The sequence below is a fragment of the Salvelinus alpinus genome, chromosome 1 (assembly GCF_045679555.1).
Source record: "Salvelinus alpinus chromosome 1, SLU_Salpinus.1, whole genome shotgun sequence".
Classification (NCBI taxonomy): Eukaryota; Metazoa; Chordata; class Actinopteri; order Salmoniformes; family Salmonidae; genus Salvelinus; species Salvelinus alpinus.
Genome location: NC_092086.1, coordinates 28,347,370 through 28,370,460, shown reverse-complemented (window position 1 = coordinate 28,370,460; position 23,091 = coordinate 28,347,370). Strand labels below are relative to the sequence as shown.

General features: G+C 42.0%; 3 protein-coding genes across 11 annotated transcripts in view; 2 read left to right on the top strand and 1 right to left on the bottom strand.

The window, feature by feature from the left end:
• LOC139583061 (TOM1-like protein 2) overlaps positions 1-3,190 on the bottom strand; it is a 40,579-nt gene extending 37,389 nt beyond the window's left edge. For 5 of the 9 annotated variants that reach the window (XM_071413897.1, XM_071414057.1, XM_071414311.1 and 2 more), the window contains exon 1: positions 1,762-1,894. In XM_071413897.1, coding sequence (XP_071269998.1) covers positions 1,762-1,813 — 52 coding nt within the window. In that variant the 5' untranslated portion in view covers positions 1,814-1,894. Of the gene's footprint in view, positions 1-1,761; positions 1,896-2,544; positions 2,621-3,056 lie in introns of those variants that run through there. The other 4 variants (XM_071413821.1, XM_071413979.1, XM_071414142.1 and 1 more) reach the window with 3 other exon arrangements.
• A 41-nt stretch (positions 3,191-3,231) lies between these two features.
• drc3 (dynein regulatory complex subunit 3) lies at positions 3,232-13,367 on the top strand. The gene is made up of 12 exons (XM_071415602.1): positions 3,232-3,391; positions 3,549-3,665; positions 3,866-4,032; positions 4,215-4,361; positions 4,966-5,085; positions 5,365-5,477; positions 5,714-5,888; positions 7,476-7,607; positions 9,809-9,879; positions 10,133-10,256; positions 12,745-12,876; positions 13,095-13,367. The coding sequence occupies exons 1-12, from the start codon at positions 3,232-3,234 to the stop codon at positions 13,200-13,202; spliced, it is 1,566 nt and encodes a 521-aa protein (XP_071271703.1). The 3' UTR covers positions 13,203-13,367.
• A 396-nt stretch (positions 13,368-13,763) lies between these two features.
• Positions 13,764-20,982, top strand: gid4 (GID complex subunit 4 homolog). The gene is made up of 6 exons (XM_071415423.1): positions 13,764-14,195; positions 14,832-14,891; positions 16,851-16,958; positions 17,136-17,237; positions 17,376-17,506; positions 17,859-20,982. The coding sequence occupies exons 1-6, from the start codon at positions 13,965-13,967 to the stop codon at positions 17,920-17,922; spliced, it is 696 nt and encodes a 231-aa protein (XP_071271524.1). The 5' UTR covers positions 13,764-13,964; the 3' UTR covers positions 17,923-20,982.
• Positions 20,983-23,091: the final 2,109 nt, after the last annotated feature.

The window sequence follows — 23,091 nt, the reverse complement described above, 5'->3', positions numbered from 1 at the left end:
TTACCACATCTAGACCAATCCCAACCGCAGGGATCACTCAGTTATTATCCTTCTGTTATCTCCCAAATCACAGGCCGGAAGCAGGGCCTGGAGATATGTCCACAGACTGAGCCAGTTACACCTGTTACAGGGGTAAACAAACTAGGCTAACTGAGCCTTAAGATATTATGACTGTGATTATAAAAGCCTTAGAGCTGTTCGTAAAGCTAACTGTCATGGTTATTAGTACAGTAGATAGAAGATCTATGCACACTACACAGTGGACCAAGCCTATCAAATCAGGCATTCCCTATCCATATATTTTGCGTGCCCTACTGTATAAGGCCTCAGTATGAACCTAGCTCTGGTCCAGGGCATTATGTGTGGCTTACTGACGCTCACTCGCATGTGAAGCCCTGGACCAGAGCTACTATAAACCATACAGACAGGGTGGAAAATAAAAGCCTGAAGGTAGTAACAGGTTAGGCTACACAAAATGCCACTTCCATTAGGTATTGGGCTAATCAGGAACACAGAAGAGCTTCTAACATGTTAATTTTCTTATGCCTTTAATGCCCATAAACACTTGTCAGTATTTCAGTCCAAATAAGCACTGTTGAAGCTCCTCGTCCCAATGACAGAGCAGGAAACTGCCCGGAAAAAGCTATGTCTTTAGGAGCTGCAGGAGGGAGGGCACTAAGGGGAAGGGGGAACTTTGAGGGAAGCTACAGGGGGATGTCGACTAGCTTCCTCATCACCATTCATTACAATCCCAACTAACCAAACTACTATCCTAACAACGGAGCCCATGTAAAAATATTGGGCACGGTTTAGTGGCGGCAGGTAGCCTAGTGGTTAGAACGTTGGGCCAGTAACCGAAAGGTTTCTGGATCAAATCCCGAGCTGACAAGGTAAGAATCTGTTGTTCTGCCCCTGAACAAGGCAGTTAACCCACTGTTCCCTGGTAGGCCGTCACTGTAAATAAGAATTTGTTCTTAACCGACTTTCCTAGTTAAATAAAAGTTAAATAAAAATCTAGGTCAGCTGTGTTTGTGTAATCACAGAAAAGCTGGCAACATAGCCGCCTGTGGTTGACAATGCAAGTCTATCTTCTTGTAATAGAAGTGATTTACAATGACTCAGTGTTACTGACAATGAATCATCTTTGAAGGGTGTTTTGCTAATGTGTCATCAGTATTTGTGAGAAAGCTCATTGTGATTTGTCTGCCTTTTTTAGCATAGTCAAAGGTCAAATGACGTATCTTCCCGTTTATCCCCTTCCATTATCAATTTCATGCCTGTACCACTAAGTGTGTGTACGAGCTTAAAGAATACAGACCAACTGTTCGAATGTGAATTCATTAATTAGTTTAAAAGCACTAGTCAGTGTCATAAAAACACTAATTGGCAAATGAGACCGCACATCGTCATTGATAAACAATTTCAACTGAAAAACTGTTACCCAGCTGTTGTATCATTGCATTTCAAAACAAAGGAGAATCCAGTAGAAAACTCCCTCGTGAAATCATTTCCCTTCATTTGGAGCAAATTTGTACTTTTCAGCAAATTTGCCACCCTGATTCCAGTTAGCTTAGCTAACGTTTGCATGGGCTAGCCGCGAACCGATATTTATAAGGTTACTGTAGCTGGTCGATGATGCTACAGCTAGCTAGCTTAGCTCGCTTCTGAATGCCGTACAATAACACATGTAAGTCAACATTCAAACCTTACATTATGGCTTAATAAGACCTGATTAAACAGCATCTATAGCTGGTAACTTACCTAAGCACTGGCCCACAGGAGTGCTGTACGGATTGCCCAGTAAGAACTCCATCTTTGTGACAACAAACAATACCCACAGAATGACAGAAGCTGGAAGAGAGGCGCATTATCTGCAAGTCCCTCCCACTGAGCAACCACATTGGAAGATAAAACTGAGATATCAATCTGTATGGCTGGATTTATTGTCGATCAAAATTAGCAGCTATCCAGGGTATGTTCACCACCAACACTCTATGCACAAGATCCAAGCCTTTGCTGGATGTGATCGATTTTAACGTTACTGTTCATGTTATGTATCCAGTCTGTATCACAACCTGCAGTGATTGGGAGTCCCCATAGGGCAGCGCACAATTGGCCGGTGTAGGCCGTCATTGTAAATAATAATTTGTTCTTAACTTACTTGCCAAGTTAAATAAAGGTTACATTAAAAAAAAAAAATATATATATATATATATATATATATATATATATATATATTAATATTAAAATAAAGTATTGTTGTTTGGGGAAATTACTTTAAACCTTTCCCTACAATCTGTACTATCAAACTATTGTTGTTGTTTGAGTGAATTGATTCTGAATATCCTGATCATTTCTAACATACTGCACTCGATGGGATAAACTAGCTAGATAAACTGTGGGTTACATGGCATCATTCAGGAAATCCTGAACAATACTGCTCTGATCCTGACTAGAAGAGATAAACATTTATGATCCCCTTAATTCTAATAATTGTAATTTAAGTACATAATATTCACAAAGAAACCTCATAGTAATGCTTACATTGGTTCGCAAATCGCATATAGCATCTGTATCCTCCGTGAAACGGTTTAAAACGGTTTAGCTATCAACTTTCCGTGTTCAATGAAGCCTAGTCCTGCTGCATGGTTGCTAGGCAACAGTATACATCTTTGCGCAGCAGACGTGAGTTTGAAAGGTACGAGGCTGATAACATACATTTATTTTCAAATTACTTTGTTGTTTGGTTTTCTTGTGGTCTCTCAAAACAGCAGCTTGTGAGAGAGAGCAATCTGATACCTTTTTAATTGAGCAGAAATTAGGTTACTCAGCTCTGGCTTGTTGTGTTGTGTTGCTGCTGAAAAAGTACTAGCTACTATTAGCTAGCTAACGTTAAGTTACTGTACTATAGCTAGCTATATAAACGTTTGTTTACAATATTTATAGCTAGCCACCGTAGCTAACGTTAGCGAGTTAACCTAGCATAAATACATTATACACAGTTTGTGTTTATTTGTTATTGCAAAACAGCCACTCAACTCTACAAAGCTACGTACCTGGCAGGATTGTGATGACACTGAGACTCACTGTTTATCAATCAGAAAAACATCTGTTAAACCAACAACCACCGCCAGACAGTGGTATTGAATACAGCATTTGATATTGAGCTGCCCTTCTCTCCACAGTAACAGTACAGGGTAGAGAGTCAGGGGATCCAGAGACATTAGCAGGATGAGCAGGCTATATGATACCGCAGAGCCCAGTTTGGTGGACGAGGAGCTGCTGCAGAAGGCAGTGGAGGAGCAAGGCCCTCAAGACCAGGCTGGGCAGATTGCCAAGGAGGAGGGCATCCAGTATGACGAAGTCTGCCAATTGCGCCTAGACTACAAGAGTAAGACATTTGACAGATGTTGATGTTCTTCAGTCATTTGCATACTTTTTGGTGCAAGCATGTCATGTCCATTGTCCACAGAGAGAAGGGCAATAGTTGCAGTGGAAATAGTTTTTATTCCTTACTTTGTCCATATTTTTTAAATTTTTGTCCATAGACATCCTGAAGATTGATCACCTGTGGCAGTTCACGTCTCTGACCAAGCTACAACTGGACAATAACATCATTGAGAAGATTGAAGGACTGGGGCGCCTCACTAATCTGAAATGGCTAGGTAAGAAAGGTCTCTCACAGACCCTGAATATGTTCCACATACAGTAAATGTTAGACAGATAATGTATGTGTTAAACTGTATATAGCTATATCAAGATGACTATATTGTTTTTCACTAAAAGACAAGCTCTTCACTGATACAAGGCTATTATGGCCTAATGACCAATATTATCTTTCTCTCTATCTCCTCTTCTCCTCTAGATCTGTCCTTCAATAACATTGAGGGGATCGAGGGGTTGGATTCTCTGGTGAAGCTGGAAGACTTGAGTCTCTACAACAACAGAATCTCTGTCATTGAGAACATGGACACACTCCTAAACCTACACGTTCTCTCTATTGGGAACAACTTCCTGGCTCAGTTGGAAAATGTGAGTAACTTTCATACACTACCTACATTTATTGTTTATGTTTCAAATTATGAATGTAAACTCTCCAATTGTATACTGTAGACTATTTGTGACAAAATATGTTATTTTCATGGTATGGGCTGGTATTGCATGTTTGCTGGACACTGTAGGAATTGCAATCAACCATATCCTCTGATTCCCAGGTGATCTACCTCAGAAAGTTCAAGAACCTGCGCACTCTCAACCTAGCTGGAAACCCCATCTGCAAAGAGGACCGCTACAAGATCTTTGTTGCTGCCTACCTTCCAGAGTTGGTTTACTTGGACTTCAGGCTATTGGATGAACAAACAGTGAGTGACGGAATAGGGTGAAATTGCCCCTTGACACTGATATTGGGTCAGTCTTGTAATCCCCCCACTAATGGTTAAGGTTAGGATCGGGGAGGGGAAGCTGATCCTAGATCTGTACCTATTAGACAGGCACCTATTAGACAGGCACAGGAGAACCAATGGGCTGACAAGGTTGTACAGTATATACTGTATATGTGCTTGTATCCACACCAACATACCATAAGTCTTACAAAACACAAGTTTTTTTATGCCTAGGCTCAGGAACATTCCTGTCCTGATGAATTAAAGCGTTGATGTAAACGAGAGCATTACAAAACGGTTAGTCATGGATTACAAACGTTTCCCCTGGGAATCAGACAGCTGAATAAGCACCATACTAAAAGCAGAATCGCAAAACTGCTGAACTGCCATACCTTTACACATCCCATCCATATTGTAACCACAGATTTAAAGAAAACAGTTCCAAAGGTCTAGTGTATACATTTTTCTTCAAGCACTGCACTGGATATACCATTAGTTTGTATGACTACATGAATACCTTGCTTTTTTCTTACTCTACCAACCATTCGGGCGGGCAATGAACATTAAGTATTTCCTTATGTAGCGAGAGCAGGCGTTTGGAAAATACCAGTATGCCATTGAGGAGATGCGCCACAATGAGGCCCAGGAGAGAAGGGCGATGGACGCTAGGCAAGAGCAAGAGGACGAGCTGCAGTTGCACAGGGTAACCTACGAAAAACCTACATTCAGAGCAAAGCATACATTCTACATCCATGTGTGCATTGAGCTTGAAATCATTGGGCAACTCTGCCATCTACTGTTGTGTATATGTGTATATGTGTGTGTATATGTGTGTGTGTGTGTGTGTGTGTGTGTGTGTGTGTGTGTGTGTGTGTGTGTGTGTGTGTGTGTGTGTGTGTGTGTGTGTGTGTGTGTGTGTGTGTGTGTGTGTGTGTGTGTGTGTGTGTGTGTGTGTGTGTGTGTGTGTCTTCCCTACCTACAGAATGCCTTTGTGGAGCTCTTGAACGGCCCATATCTGTTTGACAGCATGTACGCAGATGATGCAGAGGCAGCCAAGCTGGCCTACCTCCCCGGAGTGTCTGTACTACTAGAGACATATCCTTCTCCATACTCTGTTCTCTCAGTGTCAGTCTATTTGGAGCATGCCTTCTCCCTTCGACAACTGGCCCTTGATTTGATGGATGGCTAAAAGCAGATGCAGGTGAAATAATAGTAGAATGATATATCTTGTTGTAAGATAGGGATTTCAAGGAGAGAAAAAAACTGGGGAAAAACACAAGTCGATTATTCTACTATTGCATCAAAGGCTCCTTCCTTGACTCTGTTCCTACATACAAGAGCCACCTGGTGGCGCTGTGTGTGCAGGTGTTTGAGATTGGCTTGGCACAGCGCAGCCGGAGGGAAGACGAGGTCAAGTCCTTCTTTGACTGTTCCAGAGAAGCCGTGGACGACAACCAGCAGAGAGCAGCACAGATCGCTGCAGACTTTGAGAAAGCCAGGAGACAGGTGCATCATGGGACTGTAGCTTTTACGGTCATGTCAAGAAGGGATGCCGCTAATGTCAAAGTGATGTCAAAACGTGCATATCCGAGCAGCGTCGGGGAGAATTTTTGCATTTTTGCTAACAATAAGGCATTTTCTAACCTTAACCTAATTCTCCTAACCTGCTACATTGATTCTCCTAACCTGCTGCGTAAGTTCTCCTAACATGCTACGAAGAGTAACTTCTGATATTAGCGGCATTCCATCTAGTCAAAACCGGCTTCCACTTGCACTGACAGTGAAACGTTTGAGAGCATCAGTTCAGCGCAGACTGACAGATCTACAAATCTTAATGATCTTAATCTTAATGTCACGATCGTCTAAGGTGGAAACAGTAGACCAAGGTGCAGCGTGGTGAGCGTACATACTTCTTTATTATAAGATGTCACCAACAAAACAATAAACATCAAACCGAAAACGTGCCGCCAACGTAGTGCTCACAGGCAACTATACATGGACAACTACCCACAAATACAGGTGGGAAAAACGCTACCTAAGTATGGTTCTCAATCAGAGACAACGATAGACAGCTGCCTCTGATTGAGAACCACACTTGGCCAAACACACAGAAATACAAATCATAGAAAAAGGAACATATAATGCCCACCCAAATCACACCCTGACCAAACCAAAATAGAGACATAAAAAGCTCTCTACGGTCAGGGCGTGACAAGACCAATTGGCAAGTCTAATTGGAAACTGTTATAATTACAGCTCTTCCCTGCCCATGAAACCTTTATCAATATCTAAAAGCTTTAAAAAATCCCAAATTAGCACTCCTACTCTGAGATGCTTTATTATAATAATAATAATAATAATAGATTTCATTTATTTGCGCTTTTCATTATACAGTTAATCTCAAAGATGTTAAAAAACAAAACAAAAGTACATGTAGTTCTTGGGCTGGACAATGGTCTTCAACAGAGGCTAAATATGAATATGGCACATAGAATTCAACTGACTCCTATCGGCCCCATCTCTATGGAGGGATATAAGTGTCAAAATACATTTCATATGAATTATTTTGGAACAAATATTACGTATTTAATGTATTTATATGCACTGAATATCTTCTTGGCCACACATAGATAATGTAAGAGCCATGTTCTTTAGAGAGTTTGGCAATTGAGGATTTCTGCATGATGTGCATTTGCATGACACTACAACATTCTATGGCAGCCATGGTAGCACTGCATTAAAATAACATGGGGAATATAATGTCTAGAAGGAGCATTGTGATGTATTTACATGAAACTTTCAAATTCTATGGCAGCTATGTTAGCGCCCCATTAATATTACATGGGAATATTTAAATAATGCTCTGTAACTGAATGTCTAGAATAAGAACAATATTCAAAAATATGACTGAAATATATGGCTCTGGATAATGGTATAACAAACTGCTGAAATACAAACATGATAGCAACAGTTTAACAAAAACTGTGCTATTTTTATCATTTCAAATCCACTGTACATAAATCTTACAAATCACAAAAAAATCATGCAAATCACACGTAAATGTTGTGTATCTCCACGTGGCCACACACACAGGTGATGTCTGAGATGCAGCAGGCCACAGACACACGTCTCCTGGAGGCCCAGCTGAACCACTGCAGCGAGGAGATTAACCAGCTCTGTGACAGCCTCATGACCCAGGAGCTGCAGCTAGTCGACCAGCTGGAGGTGTGTGTGTGTCTGTCTGTGTGTTGTTAAGATCTACATTATTGGTCGCCCTTAAATCTGAACTGAATAACTTCCAAGAGGTTAGGAGTAGAGGTTTTTACGGATCCACCTGTACTCATACCAGATACCCGATCTGGGTCCAGAATTCTAAATAATGTCACAGGTCTGGGTTGGATCTCATATGATTGTCACGGGTCTCGGGTATGTGTCCTTTTTTGTAATTTTTTTAATTACATTTTTTACTTTGACCCCTTTTACTCCCCAATATCGTGATATCCAATTGGTATTTACAGTCTTGTCCCATCGCTGCAACTCCCCTACAGACTCGGGAGAGACAAAGGTCGAAAGCCATGCGTCCTCCAAAACACGACCCTGTCAAGCCGCACTGCTTCTTGACACACTGCTCGCTTAACCCGGAGCCAGCCACACCAATGTGTCGGAGGAAACACTGTCCAGCTGGCGACCGAAGTTTCCCGGCCGCCACAAGGAATCGCTAGAGCGTGATTGGACAAGGAAATCCAGGCCGGCCAAACCCTCCCCTAACCCAGACAATGCTCCCGGTCACGGCTGGCTTTGACACAGCCTGGGATCAAACCCGGGTCTGTAGTGACGCCTCAAGCACTGCGATGCAGTGCCTTAGAGAGCTGTGCCACTCGGGAGGCCTTGGGTCTGTGTCATTTTAACTGACTTGTCTGGAAGGACCCGTACAGAGCCGAACGTGACTGCTGCAGTAGTTGTTGTTGTTGACCAATCATTAGTCATCAAAGCGTCAATAGGCTACAGTCATATAGCCTCTGTGTGTTGCAAAAGTTAGGAGGTATGTAATCATTGGGAGATGGAATTAAAATGACAGAATTAAAAGTTAAAGGAGAAGGATAGGCTACAACGACCAAAAGCCAACAGGTAGACTACTACTTAATATTATGAATGGAGTTGTTGTTAATCAAATCAAAGTGTATTTGTCACGTGCACCGAATACAACAGGTGTAGACCTTACAGTGAAATGCTTACTTACAGGCTCTAACCAACAATGCAATTTCTAAAAAATATAAAAAATTATATATACTGTATATATTTTTTTTAAGGATGAGAAAGCACATGCACTGCATCCTCAATTACCCTAGCTAGCTAATGTTAGCTAACTTAACTAGCTAGCTTCTCCAGGTTTGATGCAGTCAAAACAGGTACTGTGTAATCATATTGGATGATAAATAACCTAGCTATGGCAGCTATTTGTTTACTATAGTGCGTTTTGGCTTGTTGGTTGTTTGCTGTCTGTCGTCTCTCCCTCCCAGCTCCCTGTGTCACTCCCTCACCAGCGGCACCTTTCCTCTCGCGCTTTATCAGCTCCGGTTAATAAAGACGCTTAAAAAATGGGTCTCCATATTAAAAATAAAAAAAAATTATGCATATTGGGTCTGGGTGAGAAAGCCCAAGGTCCATATCAGAACAGGTCCAACTTCTTTTGGCCCGTGAAGACCTGTAGTTAGGAGGCCCCATAACGCAGAAACTGTTATCCGAGGTGACCTCTAGATGATCTCCTTGAGGCCAAGTGCCAATGGCTATAAATTCAGCCATCGGGAGTTTCAAATGATAGAGACGTTTAATATGCGGCTCACTCTGACCCAAGTGGTCTCGACAACGTTGATTTATGTTGTGACCAGGGGCCCGGAACACTTGGAGAACCAACAGATAAGCAAGAGTATTTATGCTTGCCTGCCCTTGAGGAAGTTGGCAGATTGCTACAAACCTCTCAGAGGAACATGTCTGTCTCCCCATATGCATATGTTTGTCTGTCTGTCTGTCTATTAAACCTTTAAATATAGAAGCCATTCGCCTTATCTTTGGGTACAGCATTTTCCACACCTTGAGAAAATCAATTATTCCCGAGTGTGTGTGTGTGTGTGTGTGTGTGTGTGTGTGTGTGTGTGTGTGTGTGTGTGTGTGTGTGTGTGTGTGTGTGTGTGTGTGTGTGTGTGTGTGTGTGTGTGTGTGTGTGTGTGTGTGTGTGTGTGTGTGTGTGTGCACGGTTGATGTATATTATAGTACACGTGCAAGAGTTCATATGGAAACTCTCATTTATAGAATAATGTTTGGAGTTAATTAATTCATTTTTATTTTCCATTTGATATCAAAACACACATTTCAATTTGAGATACGTTATTCATATGTCAATAACCATTCTCCTTTTTTTTCCATAGGACATAATGAAAGATTTTGAGAGGAACATTTCAGACATGGTTGCCGGATTCATTGAAGTTGTTCAAGGAATATATCCTTTGCTACCTTAGGTATTTATTTCATAATGGTGTATATAATGGTGTTACAGTGCACTGATGCAGTTATTCAAATCAGGGTCTGTATGTACCAAGCGTCTCAGAGTTAGAGTGCTGATTTAGGATTAGTTTTCCAATTAATAAGATGACATGGACAGGGAGGACCTGATCCTAGATCAGCACTCCTACTCTGACACGCTTGATATACAGTGTACAGCCTCAGACAAAGTCTCCTTGACACAGACCCACTTTCGCCCAGTGCCGAGACTTAGAGAACCACCATCACGAGAAGCTACTGGAAATTGCTGTGGCAACCCTGGAGCGAGTGGCCAAGAATGAGCTGGAGGAGGATATGCCAGATGATGTCCGAATGGTCAGTGTCAGAAAGTCCCTGTGTCTACAGCAAATCCTACAGGCCATGGTCAAAAGTAGTGTACTATATAGGGAATAGGTGGCTATTTGAGACGCAGCCTAAATAGTGTTTCCCTACCCCTCTCAACCCTGTCTCTTATCTCCACAAACATTTTCAAATATTGTCAAAGACTCCAGCAACTCAAGTCATAGACTGTTCTACCGCACGGCAAACTGTACCAGAGTGCCAAGTCTGGGATCAAAGGGCTCCTACCCCCAAGCCATAAGACTGCTAAATAGTTAACTAAATAGCTACCTGGACTATCTGCATTGACCCTTTTTGCACTAACTCTTTTTAACTCTACGCACACACACTGGACTCTACCCACACACTCACACATACTTACACTGACACTCCAAAACATACAGTGCATTCAGAAAGTATTCAGACCGCTTGACTTTTTCCACATTTCGTTATATTACAGCCTTATTCTAAAATGGATTCAATTATTTTTGTCCCTCACACAATATTCCATAATGACAAAGCAAAAATTGGTTTTTAGACAGATCCTCTCAAGCTCTGTCAGGTTGGATGGGGAGCGTCGCTGCACAGCTATTTTCAGGTCTTTCCAGAGATCTTTGATCGGGTTCAAATCCGGGCTCTGGCTGGGACATTCAGAGACTTGTCCCGAAGCCACTCCTGCGTTGTCTTGGCCTTCTCCCCAGGAGAAGCCTTCTCCCAGTCTGAGGTCCTTAGCGCACTGGAGCAGGTTTTCATCAAGGATCTCTCTGTACTTTCCTCCGTTCATCTTTTCCTCAATCCTGACTAGTCTACCAGTCCCTTCCGCTGAAAAACATCCCCACAGCATGATGCTGCCACCACCATGTTTCACCGTAGGGATGGTGCCAGGTTTCCTCTAGACATGATGCTTGGCTTTCAGGTCAAAGAGTTCTTGTTTCTCATGGTCTGAGAGTCCTTTAGGTGCCTTTTGGCAAACTCCAAGTTGGCTGTCATGTGCCTTTTACTGAGGAGTGGCTTCCGTCTGGCCTCTTTACCATAAAGGCCTGATTGATGGAGTGCTGCAGAGATGGTTGTCCTTCTGGAAGGTTCTCCCATCTCCACAGAGAAACTCTGGAGCTCTGCCAGAGTGACCATCGGGTTCTTGGTCACCTCCCTGACCAAGGCCCTTCTCCCCTGATTGCTCAGTTTGGCCAGGCGGCCAGCTCTAGAAAGAGTCTTGGTGGTTCCAAATTTCTTCCATTTAAAAATGATGGAGGCAGCTCTGTTCTTGGGGGCCTTCAATGCTGCCCCAAAAAATTGGTACGCACCCCAGATCTTTGCCTCGACAAAATCCTGTCTCTGAGCTCTACAGACAATTCCTTTGACCTCATGGCTTGGTTTTTGCTGTGACATGCACTGTCAACTGTGGGACCTTATATAGACAGGTATGTGCCTTTCCAAATCAAGTCCAATCAATTGAATTTACCACAGGTGGACTCCAATCAAGTTGAAGAAACATCTCAAGGATGATCAATGGAAACAGGATGCACCTGAGGTCAATTTCGAGTCTCATATTAAAGGGTCTGAATACTTATGTAAATAGGTATTTCTGTGTTTTATTTTTTATAAATTTACTAAATGTTTGCTTTGTCATTATGGGGTATCGCGTGTAGATTGATGAGGATTTTTTATTTACAGCCTTATTCTAAAATGGATTAAGTAACATAACAAAATATGGATAAAGTCAAGGGGTCTGAATACTTTCCGAATGCACTGAACACACTCACTTGCACATAACACTTCCACACAAGCACACACACACTTCCACACTCATCATATTGTATTCTGCATTGTTGGGAAGCATTTCACTGTCATTTACGAAGCATGTGACAATTCAAATTTGATTGAATATTGTATGTGTACATGCTCATCCATATTGCACTCAAACACACTGCACAGTCCAACTGTATTCTGTTCTTACTGCTTTTCCACCCTCACTTCTCTGACAACATTTCCACTGTCACTGCTATTGAAACTACAGATCTGCTATCTTAATTTAATCAGTCTGTTGTCACAGACAATTTACCGGCGCAGCATGAAATGCAAATTGTAGTGTATTCAAGGTTTAAAAGGTCTTCTAAAGTTTGTAATTGCCCTAACAAAAAAATGTCAACTAAAACAAAAAATTTATATTAATTATAATTCACATTATAATGAATATTTCCTGTTTTTGCAGGATTATTTTCTTGTTGTGAGAAGCAGGGTCAAATTAAGATCTGTAGCACCTCAGCAACACTTTCCCCAGTGGCACTCAGCAGTATCTTGATCCCACTGGTGCCATGGTGAAGTTTCCCCTAGGTACAGATTTCGGATCAGCTTTCCCTCCCTCAATCCTAACATTACCCATTATGTTGAGAATGAAGAACTGACCCAAGATCAGTGTCTTGGGGTAATTTAACCCTGCATCATTCATCTGTGTTACACAGTGTCTGTCTGTCCCCCCATGCAGCTGTTTGTAGACAAGGACACAGTGATCAATGCAGTCAGCGCCTCCCACGACACCCACCTGCTGAAGATCGACAACCGTGAGGACGAGCTGATGACGCGCTGCAACAGCTGGATGAGTGCTCTGATGAAATCGGTAGGCAGGGGAATGCATGGAAATAGGATGACATAGATTGTATTTCTATGGGGAATGCGTTGAAATAGGATGACATACATTGTATTTCTATGGGGAAGGCAAGGCATTGCCACAAACACTCAGTATGACAGTTTCCAGTTTTCCACCATGAAGAATATTCTAACCTTGGGGTGTTTTCATTTGTTGTTGTTTTGTCTCTTATTCACCTGTCCATGCAGGTACAAGATGAAGAGGTGAAGCGGAATCGCAAGCGCATCTCAGAGATTCACAACTACATTGACTACGTAAGGGATCAGCTGGATGAGATGCAACATGAGCACCATTGATTAAGAAGAGGGGAAAGGAAATATAGCAGAAGAAACCATCCTAACACAGATCCACAGGCCTCAGGCATACAGCAAATGCCCTTATTTTCATACTTACTTATTTCCATGAACCTTGGTTATAAGAACATTGAATTGTGTCAAAATGAAGTTTATTATTTTAATGAATCCTCAGTGTTATTTCCCTTGTGTTCATTTCCAGAAACAGGCAGAAATGTTTGCCTATTCCTAACTGGTTCATATTTCAACTCTCTAGGACAACTCTGCCATCTACTGTGTGTGTGTTGTGTGCGCGTGTTTGTGCGTGTGGGTGCGTGATACACTACCCAACCAAAACCATTCAACTAAACATGTTGTTATGTTTTGATTATAATCGTTGTATTCTACAATACATTTAAGAACGAGTAGAAAGTAGGGCCCAAATATATACGTTTTCAACCTTAGTATAAAACTGCAAGAACGCTGATCATTCATATGGATTTTTCTAGTGAAAAGTATCGTACAAATGTGCAACTACATGTCCCAGAATGCATTTCAAAAGACTATCCAATTATGTTTCCGTTCAAAGGAGGAGTGCACATGTCCAGCCAATCAAATAGGGTGATTCTGAGTTGTCTAAAGAAACGTTGAAGTTCTCTTAAAGCCAGTACACGTCCAGAGTGAGCTATCCTAGGGCCGGGGAGGAGTATAGTAAATTGTCAGGCTTCTAGATACTGCTGGTCAGTAGCCCCTCTCCTTATTAAGAGCTTCCTCAGTCTGTGGTTCATGACTGTTGCAGTCGGGGATACGCACGCATTAGCGCTCATCATGCCTGTTCGAGCTGAGTGCTGCAGCAGTACCGCTGCGGCCCGTACATCCTCGGCCTCTCTTATCCCTCCCCCGCCGATCAACACGCACCAGCCCGGGGTAGCGACTTCGCTGCTGTACAGCGGTTCACAGTTTCGAGGACATCAGAAGAGCAAAGGAAACTCGTATGACGTTGAGGTCGTTTTGCAGGTAAATTCTCTTGCTTTTAAGAAGCTTGGTAAAATGGATGGCATGTTTACTAGCAGACCATGTAAGGTTGTCTTGTCACTGCTGCTAACGTTACTGACTGCCAACCACCACTGACAAGCAACCGATTTAGCAAACTAGCCAGGTGAACTAGCTAGTTAGCAAACAAACTAGTTTAACAAGCTTGACAGCAAGCAATCTGTAGTTAGCAGCTAGATGGCCCATTCAAATCGACTGTAAATGTTAGTAAGCCCTCTTGGGCCCCCTAGGGTTGTCGAGAGAGAACAGCCAGCTAACTGGCAGTGAGATGAACATTTGTTTATGCAAACATTTGGATACATGAATAAAGGCATACACATGCATGATTTATGTTAACATATGGCCTAGCTGCTAAATTACATAGGTGGCTAGCATTCAGCATTTTCATTGGTGTTTGCCCAGATTGACAGACAGCTGACTATTGAATAGGCCTGCTCATTCATTTGACAAAACCGCTGAAAATATCTGAACTCGTTAATAGCCTGGTTGTCATTTGTGAAGGCACCTGATGGGTTGTTGTTGTACACACACACACACAAACCGACATTGTGACCACTGCACTTGAATACCACTCATTGTGCGATTGTTTGTCTCCTGCAGCATGTGACCATGGAGGACTCTTATCTGTGTGGTTACCTGAAGATCAAAGGCCTAACTGAGGTAAAGTGGAGCAGAACTGGGTCAGATACAGTGTACTTCTACCTTACCCCTCACATGCAATGAGTGATTATGTTGTCATGGGTCTTTAAGCCCCTTTTGGGAACTTATCAGGGCAGGGGTCAGTGTAAGCCAAGTGCAATGCAGCTTACCAGCCCCAATTGAAATGTATACTGGTACACCCAACCAATGTGAAACTGGCATGCATTATGACAACATGCTAAACAACAAGCCAGAGCCATATATTGACCAATTTGCAACACCAGTATGAAGGCCTATCTGTTACGTTGCAAAAGTGTCTTGTCTGAGCACTGTATACCGTATTTGGATGTTTAGTCTTACATGGATGTATTGTCTGACTGCCTGACTGACTGCCTCTAAAATGGTACAGACAGTCATAGAACAGGCCTGTGTGCTGCAGCTCTCTGCCTGCATTGTCTGTTTACAGCAATGTCTACAATTCAGAGGGTGTGTGGTACAAAATGTGATTGCTGTGCACTTTCTCTCACTGGCAACACTAAATATCAGGGCTCTTCCCACTCTCTCCTTGTAAATTACACAGATCCCTTCTCTGGCCCTGTTCACCTGTTTTCCTAGAGAATTAGTTGTGAGTGACTCAAAGGGAATGCTCAGGGAAATGGTGCACTTAGTTTACTTAACAAGGTGCTACCTACCACTGATCTGGCACCTTGGCATAGTGTTACAGTGAGTTGGGTCGTATTCAATCGGACACAGTGCAGCAAATTATTTTGCAACGGAAAAAGAGAATACATTGAGGTTGTCTGTCCCAGTTTTAGTTTTTCTGTTCTTCCGTTTGTTGCCTAATGAATATGACCCTGCATTAAAAAGGCATTGCAGTTTGTTATTGATGGCATTCCTGTGTGTGACACTTAATTTGTCACTGCACCAGCATGTGTTCCAGCCAGAAACCCTTCCTAAACGAACCTTGGTAACCATGACTGTAGAGTCAGATTATGATAATAGTAATTGGGAGCACAGCTAGATCCATTTATTCAGGTCTATACCCAGAAAATAGTTGGTAATATTTACCTACTTTGTTGGACAACTTATGTGTGTGACTGTAAGAAAGGCTGTTTCACAACCGTCCGTGATTGGGAGTCCCATAGGGCGGCACACAATTGCCCCAGCATCGTTAGGGTTTGGCCGGGGTAGGCCGTCATTGTAAATAAGAATTTGTTCTTAACTGACTAGCCTAGTTAAATAAATAAAAATAAAGTGAATGTGCCGTGTATAACTAAAACACTCTTTTGTTAGTGAAAGTCCTTACGGAGAAGGAAACATCGTCGTAGTCTCTAATTCTCTAGGAACCAAAGCAAACGGCAAGGGTCTTACCTGAACTTGTTCAATAAACAAAAATATTAGCTACGGTGTTCACTGTGTTTCTGATCCTCGCAGGAGTATCCATCTCTCACCACGTTCTGTTTCTGATCCTCGCAGGAGTATCCCACTCTCACCACGTTCTGTTTCTGATCCTCGCAGGAGTATCCCACTCTCACCACGTTCTGTTTCTGATCCTCGCAGGAGTATCCCACTCTCACCACGTTCTGTTTCTGATCCTCGCAGGAATATCCCACTCTCACCACGTTCTGTTTCTGATCCTCGCAGGAGTATCCCACTCTCACCATGTTCTGTTTCTGATCCTCGCAGGAGTATCCCACTCTCACCATGTTCTGTTTCTGATCCACGCAGGAGTATCCCACTCTCACCATGTTCTGTTTCTGATCCACGCAGGAGTATCCCACTCTCACCACGTTCTGTTTCTGATCCTCGCAGGAGTATCCCACTCTCACCACGTTCTGTTTCTGATCCTCGCAGGAGTATCCCACTCTCACCACGTTCTGTTTCTGATCCTCGCAGGAGTATCCCACTCTCACCATGTTCTGTTTCTGATCCTTGCAGGAGTATCCCACTCTCACCACGTTCTGTTTCTGATCCTTGCAGGAGTATCCCACTCTCACCACGTTCTTCGCAGGAGAGATCATCAGTAGAAAGAGGCCCTTTTTAACCAGGAAGTGGGATGCAGACGAAGATGTGGACCGCAAGCACTGGGTATTTATTTAAAGCTCTCGATGTCTTTCATTTCATATTCCCATTAAAGCGTAGACATTTGTCTGGTGTTTTCTTCTTTTTAACAAACACTTCTTGGATGCAGCGTAGTACTTCCGTTTTTAATTGTCTTTGAGGAAAAAGTACAACTAAAACAACACTTGTTTTGTTTCTTTCCAGGGTAAGTTTCAGGCTTTTTATCAGTATGCAAAGAGCTTCAACTTGGACGACTTTGATTACGAAGAGCTGAAGAACAGTGACTTTGTCTTTATGAGGTGGAAGGTGAGTCCAATATCACCTGACGTTCCATTGATCTCTCTTTCTCTCTCCCTGTATGTACTTGAACCATTCCGCTGTCTCTCTTGTCCTTTCTAACATGGCCATCTAGTGACTGTTTGTTTCTTGTTCTCTACCTTACAGGAGCAGTTCCTGGTCCCGGACCACACCATTAAAGACATCAGCGGGGCGTCCTTCGCTGGTTTCTACTATATCTGCTTCCAGAAGTCCACAGCCACCATCGAGGGCTACTACTACCACAGAAGCTCTGAATGGTACACAGTTTGTGTTCCAAATGGTACCCTATGGGCCCTGGTCAAAGTAGTGCACTATATAGGGAATAAGGTGCTATTTGGGATGCAGACACACTGTGGAGTGTCAATATTTTAGATGCCTTGTTCAAATCTGATAGATGCACTGTACAGTTTGGCTCTTTGGGATATTCAGATTGAGTACATATTTTGATAGTTGCTAGTACTAAGCATACTAGGTCATGTTAATACATCTTTAGTAGATAGATAGTTAGGTTCTGTACCAGTTGTTGTTTTGCATGCTGATCTGATGTGAACATACAGGGATGTGGCTACTGGCTAGCTGCTCATTCTTGGTCCCCTTGTTCTCTTTCAGGTACCAGTCGTTAAACCTCACCCACGTCCGGGAACACAGTATGCCCATCTACGAGTTCCGGTGATACCCGCCCACTGGCAGAGGGGACTTTGATTGGTACTGCCCTAGAGACTCACTCATGGAGGGGGAGATGAACTGACCAATCATGCCAAGGATGTACCTACCAGTATTCTCTGCCGAAAGGGAGAGAACGATGGAAGGAGGGAGGGATAGACGAAGAACAAAGCCACCGACTGACAGTTTTTCCCAGCCTGCCTTTCTGGACTTTACATCAGCTGGGATCAACAGCACTTTCTCTGGTTGTTTTCTCTTCCACACTCTTTCTCCATTCAGCTTCCTGTTTCTGAAGCTACCTTTCCTCCTCTTTCCACCATGTTGAAAACGCTTTCCACTTTTCAGTTGGGAATCCCCCCCAGCCCCTATGAAAATGGGTGGGGGGATGCAGCAGTCTAAGATTTAAGTACAAAGTTTGATATAGCATTTTAATTTGTCTCAATGTATTGAGGCCTGATTGAGATTGACTGAGCTACAGAGTGAGCAAGCAATCCTGAAAAGATGGATCTTCGTAAGGTCTTGAGGTGTGACATCATCAAGGGTGGGCTCAACAGAAGATTGATGGTCAATGATCTGCCATGATGCAAGTTCTGACGGCTTAGTCGGATGACGTCTTGGTGAAGGTTGATATTTGAAGGCAGGGCATAATCAGATGTGTGTTGTGGGCTATTGAAACACATAATACCACACCGATGGCTACTTTAAATCTGTCCTCTCTCTGAGATGGTGGAGTTGACATCATGTGACCTATAGAGGGAGTCCCCGTGCCCTAGTTCATATTGGCGGACATATTTCCAGGCTGCTGTTACTGCTGCTTTTTGAAAAGCCTCCTACCGTTCCCTGCCTCAACCAAGTGAACTGATAAAGTGGTTTATGCTTCACTCATTTTTCTATGCAATTTACAAAAAAATGTCTCATCTGGCGCTTACCTACTTTCCATTTTATTTTCAGAAAGGACTTTTAAAGGGTATTATGATGACGTACGTGAGTGATCACACAGCCACCAGAGTATTTATTGAAAATGAATATTGTTGTTAATTTACATGTGTATAGATAAATATATATATATATATATAATAAAGAGTTTTTATTCACCAGGCTTTTAAACTGATTTGACACACAGTTATTTGAGTGTAATGCTCTGGTGTCTTGCGTTGTGTGTGGTGGCTCTGAAGTACTAGTGGAAGAGAGGGTGTAGTGCAGATTGAACTTGGGCTGTATTTAGACAGGCAGCCCAATTCTGATCTGTTTTTCACTAATTGCTCTTTGGACCAATCAGATCTTTTTCAGAGCTGATCTGGTCAAAAGACATGAGTGAAACATATCAGAATTTGGCTGCCTGTCTAAACGTAGCCAATGAGTTGTCTGTGTGGTGAAGCTGGAAGAATGCTAATGCTAGAGCGCCTCAAATCAAAGTGTGTGCAGTGGACTAAATGCCATGGTACAGATGAGTGAGCTAGTATAGCGTTTTGGCTGGAGGAGGAAAAGATAAGGCATAGAAATACAATGATTAGAATGGACACGTAAGTATTTCGTAAGACGTTGATGACCGAACTAGATATGGATTTTGTGTTAGGTCCTAACGCAGCATACTGCACAGTACCGACTCAACACATGTACAGTATTGCTGACAGTCAACGATTTTAACGAGGTTGACCCATTCTGTTAATTTTATTTCTACGTTTGTGATGTATTGAATGTGGCAGGCAGCTAACTGAACTGTCTCCTCTGCATTCTTCACTTTGCCCCTAATTATACCAACGCACAACCGGTGTGTCTCTCCTGTATCATTTTGACGTCTTTTCCATTCACAGAATGAGAAATAGTGGCGTTGTTACAAAACCTTGATGACATGTGAAGAGATGTGTTTTCTGGGAGAGTATAAAATAAACTGGCAAGAACATCTCTCGTCAAAGCTTTTGAAAAACCTTATGCCTTAACTGTAATATTTTATAACAACGTTGGAGTTGAGTCACGACTGTGAATTGTTAAAGCATGTTTGTGCGATTTCAGTTGGAGAGAAATGCCACATCAGCCCTCAAAAGACCTTTGAATGCCAGTGAGTCTCCTGAGTTGTGTTCATTAGACACCAAATGGGAGAAAAGACTGAAACGTGAAGGGACTACCTGGACTTGTTTTCAATTTCTGTTAATGTTTTATAACGTTTCACTATGGTGTGCCCTAATGAATATGACCCTGAATTAGGTGACATCACATGACGGGTATCAACCAGGAAGTGAAACTCCTTAGCCTACCTCTGGTCAGTTTAATGTTGCCCGAGCCAGCATAAATAACATTACTACACTAAAAAGCTGGTTTGGACATAAAGAATGGCAAATGAATAAGTTTTTATAGGAATATGCTATTTGAGAATGTCCTCAAAGACATTTGAGAATAAGTATACTTTCAAGACATTGCTCTGTGGAAGTTGTTTCTTTTCCCAAATTACATCTGATTTCAAAATGTGGTAGGAGTTGCTGTCTGGACTGCACTATGAACTGACTTGTGTTGCTGTCTGGGCTGCACTATGAACTGACTTGTGTTGCTGTCTGGGCTGCACTATGAACTGACTTGTGTTGCTGTCTGGACTGCACTATGAACTGACTTGTGTTGCTGTCTGGACTGCACTATGAACTGACTTGTGTTGCTGTCTGGACTGCACTATGAACTGACTTGTGTTGCTGTCTGGGCTGCACTATGAACTGACTTGTGTTTCCGTGTCCATGCGCCAGCTCCATTCTCCAGGTAACAAAGAGTGTGACATACATTATTTCCTTTGTTAATGATCAAGCTACAAGAATGGGGGAAAAAGCTAGTTGAAAATGCAAATTAAGCTTTGATTGATAAGTTAGTTGTGTCAGTTGAGTTCAATTAAGTCAATAAATGCATTGGATTGTATGATACAGGAGGAAGAGTTGGTGTGTTGTTCACTATGGTGGCTGTTTTTACTGGTGACTGACTGTCTTTGAAATCATGGCACTTCTACATAGAGATATTTTATGAGAAAGTTTATGGATGGAGGAAATTAAAAGAATTCCATCAACATTGCAATAAAACTATTCCCAAGAAACTGTCTTTATTTTCTTCTGTGGGTGTTTGTCATGTTTATATTATAGTTTACAGTTATTTAGTGATGAATTGGGTGTTTCTGTCATTGTTTATATTGTAGTTATCCATTATTTTGTGATGAATTGGGTGTTTGTTTCTAATACTTCTGAGTGATAGTTGAGAACTATAGTCTTAAGTAACTGTCCAGTGTTTCCAGATTTCTATTAAATATGACATAATTACTTACAATAGCTAGGTTTCCATCCAATTGAGGACAGATTTTCATGTTAATATTCTAAAATATGCATAAAACAATGAAAGGCTGTGCGTGATGAGGTAGTGCACATAAAAATAACTTTAGCGGTTACATTTCCATGTACTGAATAAAGAATACAATCTTTAATCCTTGAGTCTATGTAACATAATAAAAAAAACTATCAAAATGTTAACCTACTGCATCTGCCTGTGTCAAACTAATATGGGACTCACACGAACACAATGGTGTTCTCCGTGTTGCTCTACAACCCCCACAAGTGTCACGGTCTGAAGGTACCCCATTCAAATGAATGGAAGTAAAAAGGTCGTTTTGTGCCAACAAAAATAAGGGGTTAAAAAAAGACAGGTGAAAGGATTTTCCATCGCATTTTCAACTCTGCTAACGTTTTTTTTCACAAAAACTGTTATATAGCAAATGTGCCCACTCTGGTCTTGGCACATGCGCTCTAGCCAACGGCTCGCAGATAGATTGCGGGTATAGCCATGCGTTTATTATGGATAAACGCAAGATTATTTGTATTTATCAAACGGCAGCCAAGCATCGATCATCATGTCTCCAGAATAAGACCATCGATGTATTAGAAAGGAGCATCAAGCTCACCCCCGTGCACTTTCACCACCCTGTGAAGCTCATCATAACTTATTTAATCTGTATCCTAATAAACGGTATGCTTTCCCGAGTCGTAGTGGGAGGATCACACAATCTCATCCCCGTGCACTTTCACCACCCTGTGATGAAATTATAATTTATTTCATCTGTAGCCTAATAAACTGTATGCTTTCCCGAGTCGTAGTGGGAGGACCACACAATATCATCAAGTGACTCCAGGTTTACTTCGATATGATGGTTATTATATCAATATTTGCGCATAAAAAGGCATTCCCACCACCATTTCTCACATCATTCATTTTACAGTCACAAAAAGATCCCACCTCGTCTACCATATTTTGTTTTGTTGACATTTGGAAAGTTACCTGAAAAAGGTGCTGTTTCCATCAGGCCTGTCGTGACATGTTCTATGTACTTTACTCGCATAAAAAGGTTGGATGGAAACCTATTTTATGATTTAAATAGTTTTCTGTCCAAAAAAGGGTAATTAAGTACGTCAAAAAGCAGCTTTTCTGTATTGGAATGGTGTGGTCGTACTCGTACCCCAACAACAGAATTGTGTGCGCATATACCGGTCATTCAAAATATTCATACGAGTAGATTGGCCAGCTCATCCTCCTCTAGACCGCTGATTGGCCAGTTCATCCTCCTCAGGAGTATGATGTCATACTCTGAAGAAATAACAAGCATTTTTTAAATGGTCTGTTTGAGGTACAAATTTGAGGTGGGGTTTATGAAGAAAATAATTGCAGTCCTATATCAGATGATTTATGAGTATTAGATATGTACCTGATCATTTCATAATGAAAAGCCCACTCATATCACCACCACACTCAGTAGGTATATGAAAAGAACCCTAGAATACATCTTAACCACAGAAGTGTCCAGCACAAGTGTTTTATTTAAAATAAATCCCCATAGCCGCTATTCCCTAGGGGTGTCGAACTAATTTTGCCCTGGTCTAAAACGAGGTCTGTAGTGCCGCACTGAAAATGTGTTATATTTCCTTTCCGTCAAAATGTGATACTAACAAGAGCATTGATACTAGCAAGAGCAGTGATACTAGACAAGATTCTCTGGTCTGATGAAACCAAGATTAAACTCTTTGGCCTGAATGCCAAGTGTCACATCTGGAGGAAACCTGGCACCATCCCTACGGTGAAGCACGGTGGTGGCACCATCAGACTCGTCAGGATCGAGGGAAAGTTGAACAGGTTTTCCTTAATGAAAACCTGCTCCAGAGTG

Bases quoted from the DNA above. Each gene is read 5' to 3' on its own strand.
- drc3 (XM_071415602.1), top strand. From the start codon at position 3,232: ATGAGCAGGCTATATGATACCGCAGAGCCCAGTTTGGTGGACGAGGAG. The intron at 4,033-4,214 runs GTGAGTAACTTT...TCTGATTCCCAG, and splicing joins TCCTGGCTCAGTTGGAAAAT to GTGATCTACCTCAGAAAGTT. The intron at 7,608-9,808 runs GTGTGTGTGTGT...TTTTTTCCATAG, and splicing joins AGCTAGTCGACCAGCTGGAG to GACATAATGAAAGATTTTGA.
- gid4 (XM_071415423.1), top strand. From the start codon at position 13,965: ATGACTGTTGCAGTCGGGGATACGCACGCATTAGCGCTCATCATGCCT. The intron at 14,196-14,831 runs GTAAATTCTCTT...TGTCTCCTGCAG, and splicing joins ACGTTGAGGTCGTTTTGCAG to CATGTGACCATGGAGGACTC. The intron at 17,507-17,858 runs GTACACAGTTTG...GTTCTCTTTCAG, and splicing joins TACCACAGAAGCTCTGAATG to GTACCAGTCGTTAAACCTCA.